Source organism: Nycticebus coucang, chromosome 19, assembly GCF_027406575.1.
Source record: "Nycticebus coucang isolate mNycCou1 chromosome 19, mNycCou1.pri, whole genome shotgun sequence".
Taxonomy (NCBI): domain Eukaryota; kingdom Metazoa; phylum Chordata; class Mammalia; order Primates; family Lorisidae; genus Nycticebus; species Nycticebus coucang.
The window spans coordinates 16,861,235-16,882,421 of record NC_069798.1 but is presented as its reverse complement, the minus strand read 5'-3'; the positions used below and the strand labels follow the sequence as shown (position 1 = coordinate 16,882,421).

Sequence of the window (21,187 nt, the reverse complement as noted above, 5' to 3'; positions counted from 1 at the left end):
TCAAACCACCTTAGGTCATGGCTTGCAGTGGGTAACCAGGGCAGGGAGATGCTGGCCTCCAGCGTGTTCTGTTCTCTGTGTGTGTGTTTATTTTTGAGATAGGGTTTCACTCTGGCACCCCTGGGTAGAGTACTATGTCATCATAGCTCACAGCAAACTCTTGGGCTCCAGAGATCCCCTTGCCTCAGTCTCCCAAGTAGCTGGGATTACAGGCACCTGCCACAATACCTGGCTGGTTTTTCTATTTTTTAGTGAAAACTAGGTCGTGCTCTGGCTCAGGCTGGTCTCGAACTCCTGAGCTCAAGCACTGTATCTGCCTCGGCCTCCCAGAGTGTTAGGATTACGGGTGTGAGGCACCCCCCCACCCCTGGCCCTCCAGCCTGTTCTTGGTGTGGAGCGTTCCACTCTGACTGTGGACTGCATTGCTGGCCTGGGCACACCCTCAGCATCCAGCAGAGGGGCATTCTGGAAAGGGGTACAGGCTTGTACCGAAAACTCTATCTTCTCATACATGGGAATGATTTGTACTCTGATGTTTCTTTCTTCCTTTCCTTGTGCTAATTTCTGTTTTCACCCATAGTGGCCTAGAATGTTTTTAAGTCTAATGTGCAAAATTGGAGTTTTTTCCTGTAATATTGTGTTTTTTCTAACTTTTTGGCTATCAAAATTTCAGTGTTGTAATCAATCTTTATTAATAGGGCATAGAAAGGATAAGTTTCTTTCTCTCTCTCTCTTTTAATTTCAAAATAACCTACAAAGGCAGATTGCACTCATGGTAGAAAATCTGGAGAATATACATAAGCAAAAAGGAGGAAAATCTAGAAGTTTCATCTGAAGATCCTATCTATAATTTTTAATTAAAAAATAGGGCTGTACTAGCCTATTATATCCTTAATGGAATACTGCAATGGTTATTAAATCAATTGACTCTGAATCTCTTTCTAATAAATGAGTCAGGCTGTATTATCCAATTACTGTCAGCTGCTACCTTTCCAGAGAGCAGAAATGGTTATTTTGATTGAATTTCTTAAGCTTTTGGCACCTTTTAGGAAGAAGGAGGGGAGGGAGCAAGGTGCAGGTTGTGGCTTCATGGGCAAAATCCTGAACATAAGACTTAGGTTCACCTGAAACTGAGGCTATTGAAAGTGTCACATCAATAACACTGGCTTTAAATTAAAATAAATTACCATTTACTGTTGTACCTTATACCAGCTAAGGAGAGCTCAGATTTGAAAAGAAATGGGGCTTAACTCAATCAGATTCTCCTAGTACTAAAAGTTTCCAGAAATTCTTTGAAAATTAAGACACCATTATTAGCCACACAGAGGTCAATCTGGAATGTCTGAGAATGGAGGTAAAGCAAAAGAATAAACTTTTGGAATTCTTATTATAAATAAGTTTTATTCATTTTCTATTATTACCTATGCCTTCCCTTCAATTTTTAAAACACTACAAAACAAATTCCATGACCCAGTTTAAAAACATGTTGGGTCCCTCTCTCTCTCTTTCTCCTTATCCCCTTGACCTTGAGGTAGTACGCACTTGGCCTTGAGATGGTAGGCAAGTGTGAGGTTGGGGCAAGGGTGTAGGGAAGTGGACAAAGCCAAGAGAAATGGGTGAGTGTGCTCTTGTCTGTCTTAGAACTTATCCACTTTTGCTTATCTTATCACTTGCTGTGTAGCAATTCAGAGAAATATTTTCTCCCTTAGATAACTAGGAGATCAGTTTATTGGAAAAGATCTCTCTGTGTAACTTAAAAAGGCAGATAGAACTTGCAACATTTTTTCAACATTACAGTGTGCTTTTAAAATGTAAAAAGAGTTCAGAAGATGTGGGATGTTCTTGGTATCATTAGAGCCTTCCCCAAATAAATGGTAGACCATGAAAAATAAGTCTGCACTAATGATGCATAAATACCTTTGTGACTGTGTGTCACTGGTTTGTGAATTTACTTGACTGAATTTGGATTATTTAACATTTGGGGATCCAACTTCTCTTCTCTTTGGGTGGGAAATAAATAACATGGGAAAGTATATTTTCCTCTCACTCATACCCATATGCTTTATTTACTTTTCTTTCTCTTATTTTTTCACACAAAATACTCATAGTCAAGTATATTGCAAGCGTCCATGTCAAATATAAGAACAGTAGAGTTTAAATGTCTAAACACAGCAATTGAATACGTGAGGTGAAGGATATGTTGACCTGTTTGATGTGAACATTCTAAATTGTATATAGAGTCAGCACATTGTACCCTGTAAATGCAGTAATGTACACAGTTATGATCTAATAAAAGAAGAAAGATAATGTCACAATAAAGAACATGTTAGCTTGCACACATCACTTTAAGTTCCTGTGACCTACGCTTACATCAGTCATTACCCTAAGCAAAGCCCACCAAGTCTATACATGTTACTTCACAACTGTTCCATGTTTAAAAATTCTGGAATAGATGTATACCAGCTTATATACATAGGCCATATCTTAATTCTTGTGCGAAACAGATAAAATTTTGAAAGGTGATAAAAACCCTTAGTTACCTTCCTGCTATTCAAAGTAAAGGTGTGTAGAATGGAGGAAATAGAAAACGTTGAAATTTGGCAAGTATTTCTGATGCTGGCTGATTCAATTCCCTATAATACATAGTGTTTCTTACATTTCTTAATGGCTAAAATTTGGAAATTTTTTGGTGGCTTTAGAATTGGAAAAAAAAAAAAAGAAACAGATGAAAAACCCTTGATCTTATATAATCCCTAAAGCTTTTTGTATAACCCCTTGTCATGTCAGTATGTACAATTAAACTCCCTCTTACATAATTATAATCAAGGAATTTACTGTGCCACCCAAATACAGAGCAGGTTTTTATCTCTTGTGAAATGTAGACAGTGCTGGGTAGCTTAATTAGTGCTTTGCTTCTCTTTTTACAAATTCCTACCCTCTGCTTCTAAAGACTAATACTTGTGTAAGAAGAAAGATTAGGAATACAAATAGAGTGATTTTACTCTTAGTTAGCTAATAATAACTCACTTTGTAATTGGGCTTTGAATTGCCAGTACTATCAACTGCAAGAGGGCTTACACATGCATGTTGTCTTTGAATGAAAGAATATATTACAGCTTTGGAATATAGACTTGTTATCCCCACAGTGTGACTATGTCTTTTATTCCCCGAACCTAGGATATCTGATAGTGTTCCTTGGTAGCATTTTTAATAATTGCAAATAAGAGAATATAAAAGTATAACTTTGTAACAAGCCAGGTTAGAGTGCGGGCTCTGCCTCTTAATAAGTAGTCTTGGGACCAAGGGGTGTAGCCCATAGGTCTCAGCATGTCTGTTAAGATCACGGACCCTGACACCAGACTGGCCTGAATCAAGTTCCGGCTGTTCCAATTATGAACCCTTGTGACTCAGAGAAAAGCATTGAAATTCTCCAGACCTCATTTTCCTCATCTGTAAAATGGTACTAATAGTAGTTTTGCTCACAGGGTTTTAGTGAGCTTTAATGGATTCGTATCTATAAGCAGTTAGAATGACAGTATCTGAAACACAGTAAACAGCTAGGGTATAAGTTCGAGTGCTCTTGGTTTTCATTTCTTACAATTACACATTGAAATGAGTTAAAATAAAATCTTAAATTCATAAGCATTTTATGAGGAAGAAAAGCAGCATCCAAATAACAGTTTTTATCTGTAACTCAAACTCTTCACTTTTTGTGCAATGTTAATACACGAAAATAGTTTTCTACCATTTTGTTCCTGAGATATCAAGAAAAATTCAAGACTAGTCAAAAGTGAGCCTGCAGCTCATGAAGGTGGCTTGGAGAAACACAGGCAGAGAGTCTGGATCTGGGGCTAAAATGGAAAGTGTCTTACAAAGTTAAGGAAACTACAACTATAGGGGTCAGGGAATGCAAAGCAGAGAAAAAAGTTCTTATGAGGCACTGTAAGTGTTAATAATATTTCAAAATTGGCAGAAATTCTTGGAAATAAATTTTTATCTATTGGAAGACACTGAAAACCTTATAGTTTGATATAGAAACTTCTAGAACCTTCTAGAGAAACCTGAGGAGAGGCCCTGAGGAAGAAGCTATCCACTACTATGGGTCGTTTATTGTAGGGCTTTGAAAAGGCGGAGCCTAACAAAATCATGATAATTGGGAAAAAGGAGATGCTTCATTATTGATATGCCAATTATACTGTAAAAGCTTAACAAAGCACATTAGCCCTAACATAAAAGTCTGACTTCTGGTTAGTTTCCGATTTTAAATTCCAAAAATGTTTCAAATTGATATAAATAATATTGAAATAACCAGAAATCACATAACTACCTATTTATATTAGGTGATGGAAATCGTTTAATACAAGTGATTATGGTTAACTCACCAGTCTGTTAAAGATACATGAGTTTCACCATTTCTACGAATGTATTTGCCTTGACAGATGAGGGACTGAACCACGAATGCAAACTCTGCAGCCAGACCTTCGACTCCCCTGCCAAACTCCAGTGCCACCTGATAGAGCACAGCTTCGAAGGGATGGGAGGCACTTTCAAGTGCCCGGTCTGCTTTACAGGTAGGAAGATCATTTCAGGAAAACTCCAGAGAGTTTTAAGGCCACATCATGTCTTTCCGACCCAAGCATACTTCCCACTGCTATGGCCTTTTACAGATAGGACTTCCGTTCCATTTGGGGGGAAGATGTTTGATTTCTGCTTATTAGCATTATTGATTGTAGCCTACTTTAAAGGCTCGGACGGGCAGGAAGGTTAACTGTCAGGATGAACAAATGGCATTTCAAGTTCTCTAGGAAGTTTGCACTTTTCCATTTGGAAAACGACATCCATGTTGTGCTCACTTTTTTCCCTCTCAATGTTAAAAGGTTATCAAGGCGAAGGCTGCCGCACAACGCTGCTTTCTAATCACAAGACATTCCACTGAAAGTGTGGCCGGGGTGTCAGCACACATCTGCTACTTAAACGTGGAGAATTTCACAACATTCTTCACAAGAACTAAAAAGATAGTATTAAAGCTCTCCCCCAAATCTTTTGAACTAGGAAACAGATGATGCATTTATTTCCTATGAAGTTGGATTTTAGAGTAGAAGCTGATATAAATTTACACTTGTTAGAAGAAACTTTTCTGAGGTGTTAGAGCTTTAGAATTTGGGAAAATCCTTTGTGATTATTTTGCATGGGTCTTGGACTCGGTGGGCAAGCCTCTCGAGGCTTGTGTTTCCTTTCCATTTATTGGCAAGGGGCAGGGGAATGTATACATATATTTCTACCCTTTATTTGTGAAATATTATATACATCCTTCTCTCAGAATTGACTTTTTTGTTTGCAGAGCGAAATTCTAAGCATTGATTATTCACCTTCACTGCTTTCAGTCCATAGATTTCTATTCTGTAATAAAATAAACAGAGAGGGGGCGGCGCCTGTGGCTCAAGGAGTAGGGCGCGCTGGCCCCATATACCGGAGGTGGCAGGTTCAAACCTGGCCCCAGCCAAAAACTGCAAAAAAAAAAAAATTAATTAATTAAAAATAAATAAATAAACAGAGAGGGGCTCCATGTTCATTGCACACTTAGCACAAACAACACCTGAGTATGTTGACGGCTTTGCCTTTAACATTTGCCTCTTTGGAATTATTCATTCAATCATTCCATCACCCTCTCCCCATTCTTCTTTTAGAACTCTTTTTATGCTTCCAGATTTATATATTTTAAAATACATTGTTATGTTTTTGCCATCAGTGGTATATATCTTAAGATGCCAAGAGTCTGAGTTCTTTATAAAAGCTCATAATAAGTCTTCATAAAGGAGGTCTAGGTCATAGGTCCCTTCACGGTTAAGACCCCTAATAAAATAGTACTTTCATGTTGTAGCCAGAAGCCTCATAAAATATATTAAGTTCTATGGAGATTAGTTGCAAATCTGTATAAAACTTCATTTCTTCTTATTGACGTGAGTAAAGAGACAAAAAAATGCATTAATCATAAACAGTCTGCATTTTCTGTGTAGACAGACCTGAATTATTTTAGTGTATCTTGAAGTAATTCAGAAATAAAAATTTAAGAAAAAAAACCCTTCCAATATAAAGCATGTTAGGTGGGAAAGGAAATCTGAGCAGTTTTTTAAGGTAATGAGAAATGTGATTAAAATGTATGACTCATAAGAACAATATTCTAATATTTTAGGTTGGTTGGCAATTAGAATAATTTTAATGATTAGAGCGGAGTCAAAGTCAAATGCCAACATCTTTAATAAATCCTTTCCCTGCCTATACAGATTAATATTGTAGATGCAAACTTTTTTAGGTCACAGTGCACCCAGCATCCATCAGAAGTCAGTTCTGCCAACCCAAACACTGCCTCTGGCATATACAATTTAATTATTAATAGTATGTCTCCTAGGTAAACTGTTACACAGTCTTAGGGCCTTGTTTTGTAGTCATTAAAATTGAACATGTTTATATTATTGAAACCCTTGCATTCACTGTGTAGGCTGAGTTGATCTTAAAGTATCCAAAGAGAATTTACCTGCCGTTCTGTTTCACATTTATAGACAGTGCCCCAGAGTAGCTGTGGGATATGATTTTTAGCATTAACACATTTAAATAGAGAACTGTTTGCTAGCTATAACTTTAGGCAAACACAATAAACAGGGTTTTGGCATCTATGATTTCTTAACCTGTGGGTTGCTGAGAAATAGCAGTCATTTCTGTTGAGACAGAGCTGTGCATTTGACAATTTTCAGCTTTATTTTTAAAGGATTTATAGGGAGCAGGGCCTCCATAAACCTTTACTTTGGAGCTGTTTGGGTTGAATTAGGTGCTTGGTAGAGTGCATCTTAACAAAAGCCAGAGACCCAACCATGAGCAAATGTGACTCAGCTCTCCCCAGGTCTCAGGCAGTGAGTTACACCCAGGAGGCGTGCCGTTCAGCCTGCTCTGTCTGTTCACAGGGACTCATCCACTCAGGGCATTTCAGAAACAAAATAACCCAAGCTCACCGTTCTTTTATCATTTCAGTATTTGTTCAAGCAAACAAGTTGCAGCAGCATATTTTCTCTGCCCATGGACAAGAAGACAAGATCTATGACTGTACACAATGTCCACAGAAGTTTTTCTTCCAAACAGAGCTGCAGGTAATGGTCTCATGAGGACTGGGATTGAACTTTGTTGCTATTCTTATAGGAAACAAGGGCATTTTAAATCTGGATTCACAGTATCACTCACCCTGGGCCACCATGATGCTTTGTGTGGATTGGGGCAAAGGGAAAATTAGAGACTGGATTAATAGACACCAAAGTAATTTTGCCTCTGGCTGCTGTCAATCATAAAAAGAACTAGAACAGACCTATAATTGGACCTTCTGACCCAGTGTGATAGACTTAGGGGTCAGGTTTATTGGACTGTGGGATCATTCACCTCACTTGTCATGACTCATTCTCCCAAATCCTGTTTTATTCATGTTCTGTTCCCACTGGGCTCCAAGCTGGATGGATGTCCAGGTTATTGTTGTCCTGAGGGGCTTAAAATTGGAAAGGAGAAGGAAAGAGAAAAAAGAAGCTATACTTTTGTCTAGTATGTATTTCTTACATTTAATAGAATAGAATAATTATTGCTTAACAACAGCCTTATAGCTGAAAATTTTGGCAAACAAAAATGTTGGCTTTAGCCTTGAGTGTTCCCCTTGCTCAGTGTGTGATAGACCTTAGTCCATAACCTTTCTGAGCCTCAGATATGAAGAAAAAATAAACAAACTTCACACGTACAGGATGTCATAAGGTGAAAATGAAATAAGGGTATGGATTTAAGGTATTAACTCTAAAACATAAATGTTGGGTTTTTTGATTATTCTTAGCCATCGACTAGTAGTTAAAAATGTAAGTCAGAGACCTTATTCTATTCCAGACATGTCACTTCTTCTAAAAGAAAAATAATTTTTTTTCTAATACTTCACCTGGAAAATGAGCATAATGTTTTATCCTCATTTTTCTGATGAAATGATCTAAGAGGAACATGCTTTTGGTTAGCTCTTGTTGGTTTCCACGGAGGGGAATACAGTTGAACTCAAAATTATCGTTTTTATTACAAGCATTACTATTGAAAATAAAGTTATCTAGTCTAAAATGGAGGGTACATTAATTTTTGAATTAGCCCCTGAAATAAATAAAGGAAGAGGTGACCTGGTGATCTCATAGAGGCAAGAGTGAGGGGCTCAGAGCCCACCTACTCTCCAGTCTTCCCTGCCACAATGGGCTAGGAGGCAGCTTTGTGCCTAGTGAATCTAGATGTATGCAAATTAGGTGTCAAAATAAGGAATATATAGTTTATCACTTCAGTTATCATTGTGTAGGTGAACAAATAGCAAGTTAAGGATATGAAATACAAAATATATGAAAGAATGAATAAGTCCAGTTAATTGTCATAATGTATCAGTAAACCAAAATTAAAGTTGCTTTTTTTTTTTTTTGAAACAGAGCCTCAAGCTGTTGCCCTGGGTAGAGTGCCGTGGCATCACAGCTCACAGCAGCAACCTCCAACTCATGGGCTTACGCGATTATCTTGCCTCAGCCTCCCAAGTAGCCGGGACTACAGGTGTCTGCCACAATGCCCATCTATTTTTTGGTTGTAGTTGTCATTGTTTGGCAGACCCAGGCTGGATTCGAACTCACCAGCTCTAGTATATGTGGCTGGTACCTTAGCCACTTGAGCTACAGGCATCCCGCCTAAAGTTGCTATTTTATCACTTCTAAAAATTCTGTTCTGGCTTGTGCCCGTAGCACAGTGATTACTGCGCCAGCCACATGTACCGGAGTCTGGTGGGTTCGAGCCTGGCCTGAGCCAGCTAAATGACAATGACAACTGCAACAAGAAAATAGCCAGGCATTGTGGCAGGTGCCTATAGTCCCAGCTACTTGGGAGGCTGAGGCAAGAGAATCGCTTAAGCCCAAGAGTTTGAGGTTGCTGTGAGCTGTAACACCATGGCACTCTACCAAAGGGCAACATAGTGAGACTCCATCTCTAAGATAAGATAAAATTCTGTTCTGTGACATCTGTTCATGAATTTAATATAGAAGATAGGCCAGGTCAGACTATTGTTTAAACTTAATGTATCTTATTATAATCTAAATTACTGCAATAGTAATTGCAAAAGATTGACCAAAGATTAAGTCATTGTGGTCTTAAAATTCCACAAAGGATATGGTCAGTACACCTAGTGATATTGTTAGTTAGTGTGTAAACAGTGAAGCAGAATTAAGTAAAAGTTTAAAATCAAAGTTATAGAGATTCTGTAAAGATGGATGCCTAGCTAATATTTTGAGGGAAAAAAGTGTTTGCAACAAGCTTTCACATTTGTACCGTATTAGTAGATTCTAACCAACCTGTGGTGCCTTCAAAGTCTTTCATTAAAAGAACCCAACACTGGCAGTGGTGGCCTCTGCCCCATTGTAGAGCAGACAAAATTAAGCAACTGAACACAGCTTTCAGGACTGGGTTTCTTTTATGATGCATGCTAGGGATCTGGGGAAGCTAGAAAAATGCACTATTTACTCTTGAGCTACTGAGTGTAAAGGACAAATAATGTCTAAGATTATTATGAAAATAGTTTTGACTTTACAGTCCTCTTGAAAGAGTCTAGGAGACCCCAGAGATCCCTGGGCCACACTTTTAGAACCACTAGTATGGAGATTTTAGTACAGAACACTAAACTCTTTTTGAGTTTTTGTGGCATTAAGAAGTCAAACATCACTGGAAACATGTCTGACTTATTCATGCAACTTGTGATTTAGACCAAAACAAAGCTTGTTCCATGATCTAAAACTGTGAGCCTTATTTTTTCAATCCCACAACCCATATTCAAGCTGAATATGTGTATTATTCCTTAAATAAAAGCAGTATTTATGACACGTGATAATTATCATGACTCTCAGATGAAATGCTGACTACAAAGTCCATATTTCACGAAGCTATAGCCCACAGTCATTGGAATATCTGTGTAGGTCTATTTTCTAAAATCCCCAGTAATAGCAATGCCTTTCGTTTTAACACATTAAGAAATTGTGGGTTTTTGTTTTTGTTTCTTTTATTACTAAATCATGGCTGTGTACATTACTGCAATCATGGGGCACCATACACTGGTTTTATAGACCATTTGACACATTTTCATCACACTGGTTAACATAGCCTTCCTGGCATTTTCTTAGTTATTGTGTTAAGACATTGATAGTCTACATTTAGTAAGTTTGCCCAGCAACATCACGATGGATATCTTTTAAACTCAACATACACTATTTCATGACTGTAACAAGTAATTTATATTTCTTTCCACTGTTTATACACAGTCAAAAACATGAAACAATTTTTTGTGGATACACACACAGAGAGAGAAGCCAAAGTTTACATCCATTACATATATGTGGGGGGCATGTGTATACATACATACATACATGTAAGTGTCTTTGTATATACATATCATTTACACTGCCTGGGAAGCCAGTCAGAATGCAGGTAATTCTTCATCACACACTGTTCATCCTCAGGAGCCCAAGCACTCAGGCACCATCCTTTGAATATTACAGACCATAGTTCCTTTTAGAGTGAGGCCAGGTCTGTTTCTGTGGACACACCTTATGCCAGTGTAGAAGCTGTGTTCTTCACAGAACCCCTGACGCATGCTGACCAAAAGTCCTAGATTCCAGTTCAGTTATGGATACATGCAGAGAGAGAGATATCTCTATATCTGTAGACAGTCTATATAATTCCTAGAAAGATAAAATATTTTCCTTTTTGTAGTTTTCCCCCATTTTTTGCAGGAAATTATAATATACCTCAAAGGCTACCTAACAAGCTGGTAGGAGGGGAGATGAGCTGTGGAATAGGAGTCCACTATTGGAACTAAATGAACATTCTATTATTTTAAAAGTGAATGAATATGTTCAATGTTTCGCATGTTTTTTAAATAGACCTCAGAAATTTTCAGCAGAACTTAAGGAAGCTGCTTTGAGAAGGGGCGGTTGTGGTCCAAGAATCGCATTCTCCAGTGCATACTTGTGTCCAGAGTGGTTTACACAGGTGTGAGCGAGCGGCGTGTTTGTGAGAGCCCTGTTGAATAGGCCACGTCCCTTCAGTGCACTAATTGTGGTTGAATTGGTGCCTCTAGGAGAGCCGCCACAGGATGACAGTGACCAAATCATCCTCTCCCCAATGTGACCGCATAGACAGTTCCATCGTGCGTCCTGTTACTAATTCAATGGAGATTGAGGGAATTCCTGCAGTGGGGATAGAGGGAGATGAACTGTAGGCTCTGACACTCTGATATTTCAGGTCCTTTCAAATCAAAGATTATTTTGATACATGGCCCTTCCCTTCATTAAATTATAAATGCAGAATTTTCACATTCAAGATACGGTGGTCACTTGACATCATGAGGGATGTACCAGGACTTCCCAACATCACAAAAAAAGTTTGATTTTCTTCCTAATTCCCACCTCTTCCAGGATGGCCTTATTCCTAAGCTCTCCATTCCCTGACCTCCACAGTTTTAAATATATTAATAGCCCCTGTACCTGTGTGACTTTCTTCTCAGTCACCTTTCCATCAAGTCGCCTGATTGTGACACATATTTTTCTCACCACAGTTTATCTGGTGCTTTGTTTTCATAATCATATTGCTGAAGAAAAAATGAATTACCAGCTATGAGATGGGACCTAGAAAACAAAAAAAACCACCTCAAAATGTAGCCAGTGAGCAGCTCATGGGGTCGCTCAGTGACTTAGCTACCGGCCCTCAATTACCCTTTCAGTAAATGAGACATAAATTTGTGTCTCAAATTATTAAATAATACATGATGAGGCACTTAGGAGTTCTTGCTAATAGTCTACATCACAAATACTATGCTATATACTGCTATAGGCCCAGTGCTATTATTAGGGAAGAAAATATATTTATTAAAAATGCTTATAAAAATATAATTCCATCGCTTTTTAATTCATTGTGGTGCCTGCACTCATCACATACCAAAAATAATTTGAAATATGTCATATATACAGTCCACTAGAAAAGATAAGACAGGGTACAAATGGCCACTATATGAGGCAGTATGTAATAAGTTGTTTTAAGTCTTCCAAGGGAAAGTGTTTCTTTCTCCACCAGGGAGAATCACAAGAGAGGCACTTGTGCTCGTTTGGAAGGACAAAGATATAGTGTGAAGAGCAAAGATAGCACTCGCTGAGCCTTGCTGTCTGGCCCTTTTGTTTTCCTGCTGCTGACCTAATTAAGTAGGAACAAGGTTCATAATTATTTGGAAATAAAATTTCTATCCCAGACATACAAGAACTTTCTTTCATTACCTGTTTTATTTCTCTCAAATAATTTCCAGTTAATCATACCTTGACATAGTTTCATATTCATTCATTTTCTAGGTAATAATTCTTATGTTTAAACATCCATCTTTTTTAAAGTGATAGGTTTTCTTTTTTTTTTTTTTTAGCGTCTGATTATAAAACTAAACATTTGTATTTGCTTTTAGAAATGTATTTCAAAGCAAGCTGACTTTTCTTCCCAGCTTCCACTCAGTTGAAGAGATGTGGCTAAGACAAAAAGTTTTATTTTGCCTTCCAAAGAGATGGATCTGAGTGTGGTTTTAAAGAAAGGTTTTAGTTTATGTTGTTTTCACATTTTGTTGCCAAGTGAGGCTGAAAGCCCCTTTTGCAACAGGAGGAATGGAAAGGATGCTGTGTGTTACTATTCAAAGCACAGCTGAAGGAAGTACCTTCAAAGCTTTGTTGCCTCCATCCCCATCTTTTTCTCATAATTTTTCTGTATTTTTCAAGTGTTTCATTTTTATTTCTAACAGAGCTTAAAATTTCTTTCATTATACTCACATTGTAAAACTCAAAACTTTGCCCTGCCTTGCCTCTTCTCTTGTGGACTTCTAGGGGACCCCTGGGTGGGAAATATATGGTCCATCACCATGTCTAGACTTGGCTCAACTGGGTACTGTAATGGGCAGTCTGAGGAAAGTTGGCATGGGGGAGCATAATTCCCACCTCTTCCAGGACAGCCTCATTCCTAAGTTCTCCATTCCCTGACCCCACGTATCTCCTGTTCTTAGGTCTGAATCTCACACATCCCAGAGACTCCAGCATTCACAGGAGTATAAATTGTGTTAAATGAGCACATGGTTCTGACGGGTCCGTCTTAGACATGGCCTCGTTCCTTGGCTTTGTGAGCCTGCCGGACTTTGGGAGTCAATTGGTGCTACAGCAACAGCCACTTAATTTGCTCAGTGGTTAAATTGATCTCTCTCTTTTATTTGATCGGATCTCCAGGAACCAAATCATTTGCATTGATTTATTGATTGATGCTACGTTTTCACCATTACTTTTGATCACTTTCAGCTGTTAATATTGGATAATTCAATCAGGATTGATTGGCCTCACCATGGAAGGCAGAAAGTTAATCACGTAGGCTACAGCTAACCCAACCTTGATTGGACTATTTCTTTCTCTCTCTCTCTTCCCACCCACTGCCCCACGTTCCCCATCATCTATGCAGTGGCAAAAAAGCTAGGGCTTTCTCTTGAGCAAAAGAGGGGGTTTGCAGTTCTATGGCATTCATAATGCATCTAAAGGTAAAGTAGTTTTATTTTGGTTTTTAATAAAATGGCATCTAGAAATTAAGCAAGCATGCAGTGAGGTAAACATGATTGTCACAATGAACTCATTTGGACTAAATGAGTAAACGCATTTTCAATTACCCGTTTTGTACCAATAAATGCCTAATCTGTGCATGCATGCTTGGAGGCGCAACCTGGGCTCACCTTTTTCTAAATTTGGTCCTCACTGCTTCACCATGTGTCCTGGTAGTGAAATTTTCAAGAATCGAGTGGTTAGTAGGACTGAAGTAAGGTAACAGAGGTAAATTGCAATAAACTACAATCACTTTATTTGCATTTGAATCGTTTCTACAGCACCCCAGCTCAGTTTTTAAAAATTCTCCATCCATTAATTTCTTGATGTTCTTATTGATGCTGGTTTTCCCTATTAAAAAAAAAAGGAGCACCACCTCTTCGTTCTAGGACTCATTCCCTCCTCCAACAGCCCTGTTGTCAGCGAGCTGCCATTACATTATTTTTCAGTCTGGCCCAGAGTTGACGACAGATGGCCATCTCTGAGCTGCCATAAAGTGCAGCTTTATGGAACATCCAGCTAGGGTGTACCGAAGAGTGCTGTGGCCAGTTCTGCACCCCCTCCCTTCTACCCCCTGGAAATGCTCATCACCTCTGCCACATTCTGCTTTGGCTGGGCTTTGCTGGCCCTGTCATCTTCCACATCGCCAAGACAGCCTGCTGGCCAAGCACCGGAAGATCGGCCTCCATTAGGAAGGACAGTCTCTGTGCACGCTTGTCCTGTAAAGGCAGAGTTCTGCCCCAGTACCTGGGTAGTCAGATCCTTTGGAGAGATCTGGAAATCCAAATTCTAGAACATTCTGCAATGCAGAGAGGCATGTGTGATTCCCTGGAACATGTGTTCCTATTTTAGATGTTTTTACTCCACACATGGATCGGTTTCCTCACATTAGCAGAGACAAAGTGCCAAAAAATAGACTTCTTATGTTTACAAACTTTTATCTAACTATTGGAAAACACCACTTCCCTATCCAACTGTTGTGACAATTAGGGTAAGAAATGTCATAATCGTAGACATTAACTATAAATCTCCTGAAATGAGCAAAGAATTCATTCCCGCATCTCCTTGATCCACTGATGTGGCGATCCCTTGGCCTGCCGGGTGAGACGAGCTGTTGCAAGTGCATTTGGAGGAAGATTGATAGGTTGCTCTTCATCGAGTTTGGGAAGGCAGGGCAGCTTCAGAGCCAAACGTGTATTTTAAGAGGAATTCACATTTGTATCCTTTATTGTTATATTTGCAGAGAATCTACAGCTCCAAACAGGCTCTGCCCTGCAGCTATGAAGGAGTGAGTTCCCCTTATTACAGAGAGAGTGGTGTTCTGTAAAAGCCTGAGATGTGGCGGCAAGATGAATAGTGCTTAAAAGCTGTGCTTGCGGTGCTGTCATTTAGAACAGCAACTCGGACGCTTTAAATGGGAGTGAAAGGCAGGGTAAACGAGTCCTGTAAAAGTGGTGAAATTTTAAACTGCCTAAAATAACAGGTCTCCTTCATTGATAACTTCATTGAATGAGTGAGTGGAAGACTAACTGGGCAAGGACTGCTTTCCCATGGGAGGGGAAAGTTTGCATCAGCGGGGCTTTTTCCTTGAGGCCCGGCGTGTCTGGGAGGCCAACGTCTGTCCTGCTTGTCCCCAGCTGGTAGAAGACCATCTCTCACCGGAAACCCCGATTGCCCTTCAAAGGTTTCCTTTTTCACATTGCCAAAACTTAATTTTATAATTGTCCTCTTTACACCACTGGGCACATCTGCTAAGCTTATGTGCCTTCTAGACTTATAAAAGGCTACTGTGACACCATTAAATATCACCAGTGTGCTTTGCTGTGCTTTGAGTTTATAAGGGTGAAAGGTGAGCGTGCAGGAAAATGGAACAGTATATTTGCTGTGAGACAGGCACCAAGACTTCACTCTCAGACTTGGTTATAATTCATGACAGTACTGGTAGGAAGCCCTCAGCCCTCGGTGGAGTTAATGCATCTCCACTGAAGCCTGCTGAGAGCACCCTGCATCCCCCCCCCCATCATCTGCATGCTCACTTCCCAGCGCTAATTCCCCCTCTCTCTCTCTGTTACTTTTTCTGAGATCTCTTGGTGCTAATATTATCAGTCTGCTACTGATTTGTAAAGGTGGTTTTCCAAAGTGGAATTGTCGTTTAACTAGGGGAAGAGCTGGAAGGAACACATTATAGCATTGTTTGATGTCTCATTTAGAGAATATCCATTAGAAAACAGAGAAGCAGCGATTGCCTTAAACGACTCTGACAGGCAAGAATGCGCTGCCAATCAATCACCCATTAGTAAGAGGTGCCCATGGCCTGAGCAGGAGAGGGAGGACGCTAGGGAGGCAATACAAGGTGTGTGTCACCAGCCAAGTTCACCAATCTCAGCCTGAATTCGGTGTCCTGCAAGTTGAACCTGACCAAGACATTGGTCCTGAAAAATGTCTGCCCATTCTATTCATTGGCTTGGCCCAGCTGGTGGCATGAGCACCAACCAAGAGCCCATACCCTGGCCAACTGGGGATGTGATGCCACCCATTCTGCGGACCACAGCTAATTGCCTCAGGGCCCCGGGCCATACAGAACTTCACCTCAGGGGGCTGTGCAGTGATTAGTGTTGTGCAAACCCTATTCTAAAGTGGAAAGACCAGAGACAGCCAAACTTGTAGCTCAGAGCCAACAGAGGTTCACAGAAGTAGATGGCTTGAACCCCTCCCCTGCCCAGTCCCATGTGCTGTGTGTTCTCTCCCTCCTAACACGCCCTCCCCACTCCTGCCCGCTGCTGGGAACCCAGAAGGTGAGGGGACACCAGAGGAGTCGGAGTGTGTTAAAACAGACAATGAAACTGTACCTTATTCATGGCCGGTTCAAGATCCATTTGTAATGTTTCCTAATCTGTGCAAACTCCATTGTTAGTACTCCTTTTCAAAAGATAAATCAAATCCAGGCCTGAAATACCAGTGTATGAATTTAACAGATGTGGTGCCATAGGGGACCTACTATGGTATAAACTGCAGAAATGGCCTTTTTTATGCCTCAGACTCGGCCGACTTCAGAACGACAGCAGCAAGGCGAGACAGAGGCCACGCAGACAGCAGCACCCACGCGCCACCCAGCCTGGGGTGTAACTGGTACATGGTGGCATTCTGATGTTCGAGTGGCATTAGTCACATCATCTCCTTCATTCTCCAAAGGAAAAGTAGGGTGAGCATGGCTGCCCTCACTGTCCAGGTTTTCTTGGGTGAAAGATCACTTCGAGATGACACAGCTGAGTAGTCAGCCTGAAATCCTGGTTGGTATTTTATTAATTTTGCACCAAGATAAATCCTGAAATTCTGACAAACTCCGTGACAGGTGAAATTCCTTCTTGCAGAATCTGCTCAGCAAGAGGCTGCTCATTTCGTTCTGTTCCGAGGCAGGCAACAGGAGGGCAGCTTTATAATCAGCCCTCAAAGGACCCCCAGCCGCCCCAGAGTCTCCGGCTGATTGAATAACTCCTGGGCCTCTTCCCCTAGGCCTCCATCAGCGGGGGTCCTGTGGAAAGCAATCTCCCGCAGACTGGCACTGAAGTGAGCTTTAAACCACCATTTTCTGCTCTCCAGAGGAGCCTGGAGTACTAAAAGATAGATGGACTGCAGATATTTTATGAGAAACTGTCAGAAGAAGAGCAGAGTAAATGTTTTTTTCTTCTTCTTCTTCTTTGAGTCACACTATATCACTGTTGAATTTCTCCCAGAATCTTTTACATTTCAAGTAAGAAATTAATTGGTTGCTAACCTTTAATTCCCCCTCCCTCTTCTTCGTTGTCTTCCTCCTTTTTATTTTTTTTATCCTTAAATATTCACACAGAGGCCCTCTGCTTAACCACAGTTGCAGAAAATCAGTACCATTTGCAATGAAATATTTATAATGACAGAATGAAAAATTGGATTCATTTTCTGGACTGTAGCCGAACAGTCTGCAACTTGGTGCAGCATTGTATAGCATCTCTCCTTCCTCCCTTTCACTGGAATCTTTTTCAAAAAAACAGCGCATGGATGCTTCCCTATGCTTGGGAGGGACGCCTACCCCAATCCAGAAGCCGTTTCTACTCTTCAAAAAAAAAATAGAAGAGAAAAGAGCACATTTGTGTTTGTGCTGCTATGCGGAGGGTGAGGGGGGGTGCACAGACATGGCCCATAAAAAGGTAGAGAGGATGTGAACGCCCTCAAAAGTGTTAACTCTGTAGGGAAGAGCTGGGAGAAGTTTATAAGGAATCCGGGAGACTGTCCAGCCTGCACTTTAGCATAGCACAGATAGCAATCAGCATGCCATAGTATCTTGGGGCAGATTTATAAGGGGAATAGGAAAGCAGAACTGAGGTGTGTAAACGTGTGTTGAACATCACAGCTCACCACCTTTTTTCCCTTTAGTGTTTGCTGTGTACAGGTTTTCCTTTGCACATGACCCTCAAATTCAGAGCTGCTTTCTTTCTAACCTGGGTTGATTATTGCATTTTTTAGGAGATGAAGACACCAAAGGATTTTGCTTTGCTAGGGCAGCCCAGCATTGTGTTTCAAACAAGTCTCCGTCCCAAGAGCAAAGCTATAAACAGTCTATTCATTCTTATTACAGGACTGATTGCATTTGTAGCAAGACACCTACAAAGGAAATTTTGTTCTACCAATAAGTTTTCGCTTCACCGTTCCGCGTGCAGACCAAAAGAGCCTGCTGATCCTCCTCCCTCTGCTGTGGGGAGTAACAAGGAGTCGCACCTGTGGGGTGGACCTTCTCAGGCTCCCTTCCCCTGTCGTCTGCATTGGCCTTTTTTTGGTCTCCTTTTGGAACATTGGGTTTAATTAGTTCGTGTTGTTTTATTTTGGTGGTTTTTCAAAGTCAAAACAGCTCCAGTAGATTAAGCATGAATATAAATAATCTCAAAATTCAAATCTTCAAGTTTCCCTTCCCTGAATTTGCCTCATGTGTGGCCAACACCACAAGACCAATAATCCATATTTCGTTATATAATAAAGGCTGCCCGTAATTGAATTAGCATGTTTATTCCATCTGATTATCTTTATTTTATTCATGGAGAGGCAAAAGAATACAAACTTACGTTTACCAACATCTTGCATTATTGGGAGGGAAAAGAGCTTTCCGCAATATGGAACAATTACATATAAGGACAATAAAAAATTCATTTCAGTATTTGTTTCTCCTAGGAATAATCTGACTCCTATCATACTGCATTTTTGGTAATGACTTTGAAATCTCACATCCACTGTGCCCATCTCTTCTCTAGTCAGCCTGGCCTGAGTATCCTGTATAACACATCTCTCTTCTGACCAAAGGCAAAATTCTGAAAGACAACTGGAATAAATCGCTCTTTTCTTTTATAACCCTTAGGGAGGTCCACTTTTTATTTACCCTAAGGCCGTTTTCTCTTATCCACCCATGGATTACCATTTTCAAGGTTTGTGAATGTTTGTACTGTTGTCTGTGAAGTGAAATCTTAGCACAGATTTGTAGATTTCTCAGCACTTGGTGCTGAGTAACTCTGGGCAGGGAAGGAGCCATTCATTTTCTGGGATCTCACAAGATGACCCCGTGGAGTTTAACTTGTGGGTGACACACACTTTCTCAGAGGCTTGGAGTTTTTATGCAGGCTTCTAGATTTGTCTTTTCACTGCATTCCAAAAAAAAGTGACTCTGAGGAATATGCTGACAGTTCAGCGTGAAGTGATGTGTGTTCTGACACAGACTGCATTGTAGTTTAGGCATGTAGCCTGAAGTTATTTTACTGTGGTGTTTCTATGACTCCGATTCAGCGGAAAAAAAAGTTTTCCTTACAAGTGTGTGTTTAGGATGTGACAATAACTTTCTCCAGCGCTGCACGTGGATTCCATAGATTGTTTCCACTTAACCCTTATTATTGCTTTCTTTCTTGAATGCCAGGGTTAAGAGGGAAATTTTTTCTTAACATTAGTTTTTCAGCAACTTAGGTGAGTCTGAAATATATACCCAAGTAAATGGGAACTGTAATAGCGGCGTGTTCAGAATCAATCTCCGCTGCAGACCAGGAAAGGCGCATTGAATAACGTTCATTTATGGACTTCCAGATGTATTTCTGCGTGTGACACGGCTTTTCAGTGTTATTAAGCAGACCACAGGAGCCACAGGCCTCGTGACAGAAGTAAAAAGCTCTGTGGCAAAAGTCCTTGGTGAAGGAAAGTTGCCCAGAAAGAGAAGCGCAGCAACGCAGACTCTGTTTTAGTATCGAAGTTAACAACTCTCTGGGAGTATTTCTCTTTCCTTGTCCAGCTCCTTCTGTGTTGTGGCTGGTTTGCATTTGTGTTTGAAGTGTCGGGCGGTTTAATGAAGTTATTCTTTTATAAATTTTGCAACACTGAAGCAAGCATGAGGGCTTTAAATTAGAATAAGTGCCACTTCTGTATGGCAGGTTCCTTTGAGGACTGATTAGAATGAGGCCTCCCGTTGCCCAGCCCTTTACGCATGGCAATGTCGCTGTGTGCACTTGTTTACGGCTCACCTTTGAATTTGCATGAGCGTGCACTCTGCCTGCTGCCTGGGCCTCTGTTAGTCATGAATGTCTTTCTCCCAGGATCGTGTTAAATACTTCATTTTAAAGAGTTTTTTTTTTTTTAATTATATTGCTTTATTGTAATAAATTCGAATTAACTTGGAGTAGCAAATTATTTAAAGATGTGAGGGTTATAGATTACTTTCACCATAGCTACAGCACATCTCTGTGTGGAGGAATTAAAACGCTGTCTACCCAGTAGTTCTGTGGACTGTGAGGGGTGAGGAAACTGCCCCACAGGGACTAGAAACAAAGCCAGAAAAGGTGCCCAGGAAGAGGGAAGAGATGGGAGTTTCACGTGTGGGTTTCTGAAGCAAATGGAAGCTCTTCTTGGCAAAGAAGGGAGTGAGGATAGCTCTGCCATTTTAAAAACTTCAAGAGTCTTAAGACAAGGGGAAATAGTGACAAGAGAGAATGAAAATATATTTTAAGACAAGGTTCAATAGACAGTAAGAAATACCCACCTATGCGAGCTTGCTAATAAACTTGGATGGCTTTAGGGCTTGGATAGTGAAGGAGATTGTTAAAGAAAGGGGGCCAGAAACTTCTACAATACACAGAAACAGACAGGGACAGAGCACAGGGGAGCACGCAGAAAAATACACACCAAACTTGAGTGTGAATTTTCTTACTTTCTCTCCAAACTAGGATTTTTAATTTAGAATGGGAGATAATCAAATAGAATTAGACGTGTGAAATACTTGCATTTTACCATACGACTTTCTTAGAATTTAAAGCAAGGGCTACTTGGGGCTCCTTCTAATTGCATTCTCCCTGCAGGAATATGTCTTCTGAGGGACAGAAAGATCACAGGCAAACACCAGGGAGTTTACCTGTAGAAGCCGCGCGTGTATATAATTCTTTGCCCCGCGCAACACAGACTTGTTAGGCGTGGAAATGCACACGTGTAGCTCA

At 40.3% G+C, this 21,187-nt stretch overlaps 1 protein-coding gene across 4 annotated transcripts in view; it reads left to right on the top strand.

Annotated features, from left to right (window-relative positions):
* Window positions 1-21,187, top strand: part of ZNF521 (zinc finger protein 521) — a 307,015-nt gene that overhangs the window by 274,001 nt on the left and 11,827 nt on the right. For all 4 annotated transcript variants that reach the window (XM_053571797.1, XM_053571798.1, XM_053571796.1 and 1 more), the window contains 2 exons: window positions 4,440-4,571; window positions 7,027-7,142. In XM_053571797.1, coding sequence (XP_053427772.1) covers window positions 4,440-4,571; window positions 7,027-7,142 — 248 coding nt within the window. The remainder of the gene's footprint in view (window positions 1-4,439; window positions 4,572-7,026; window positions 7,143-21,187) is intronic.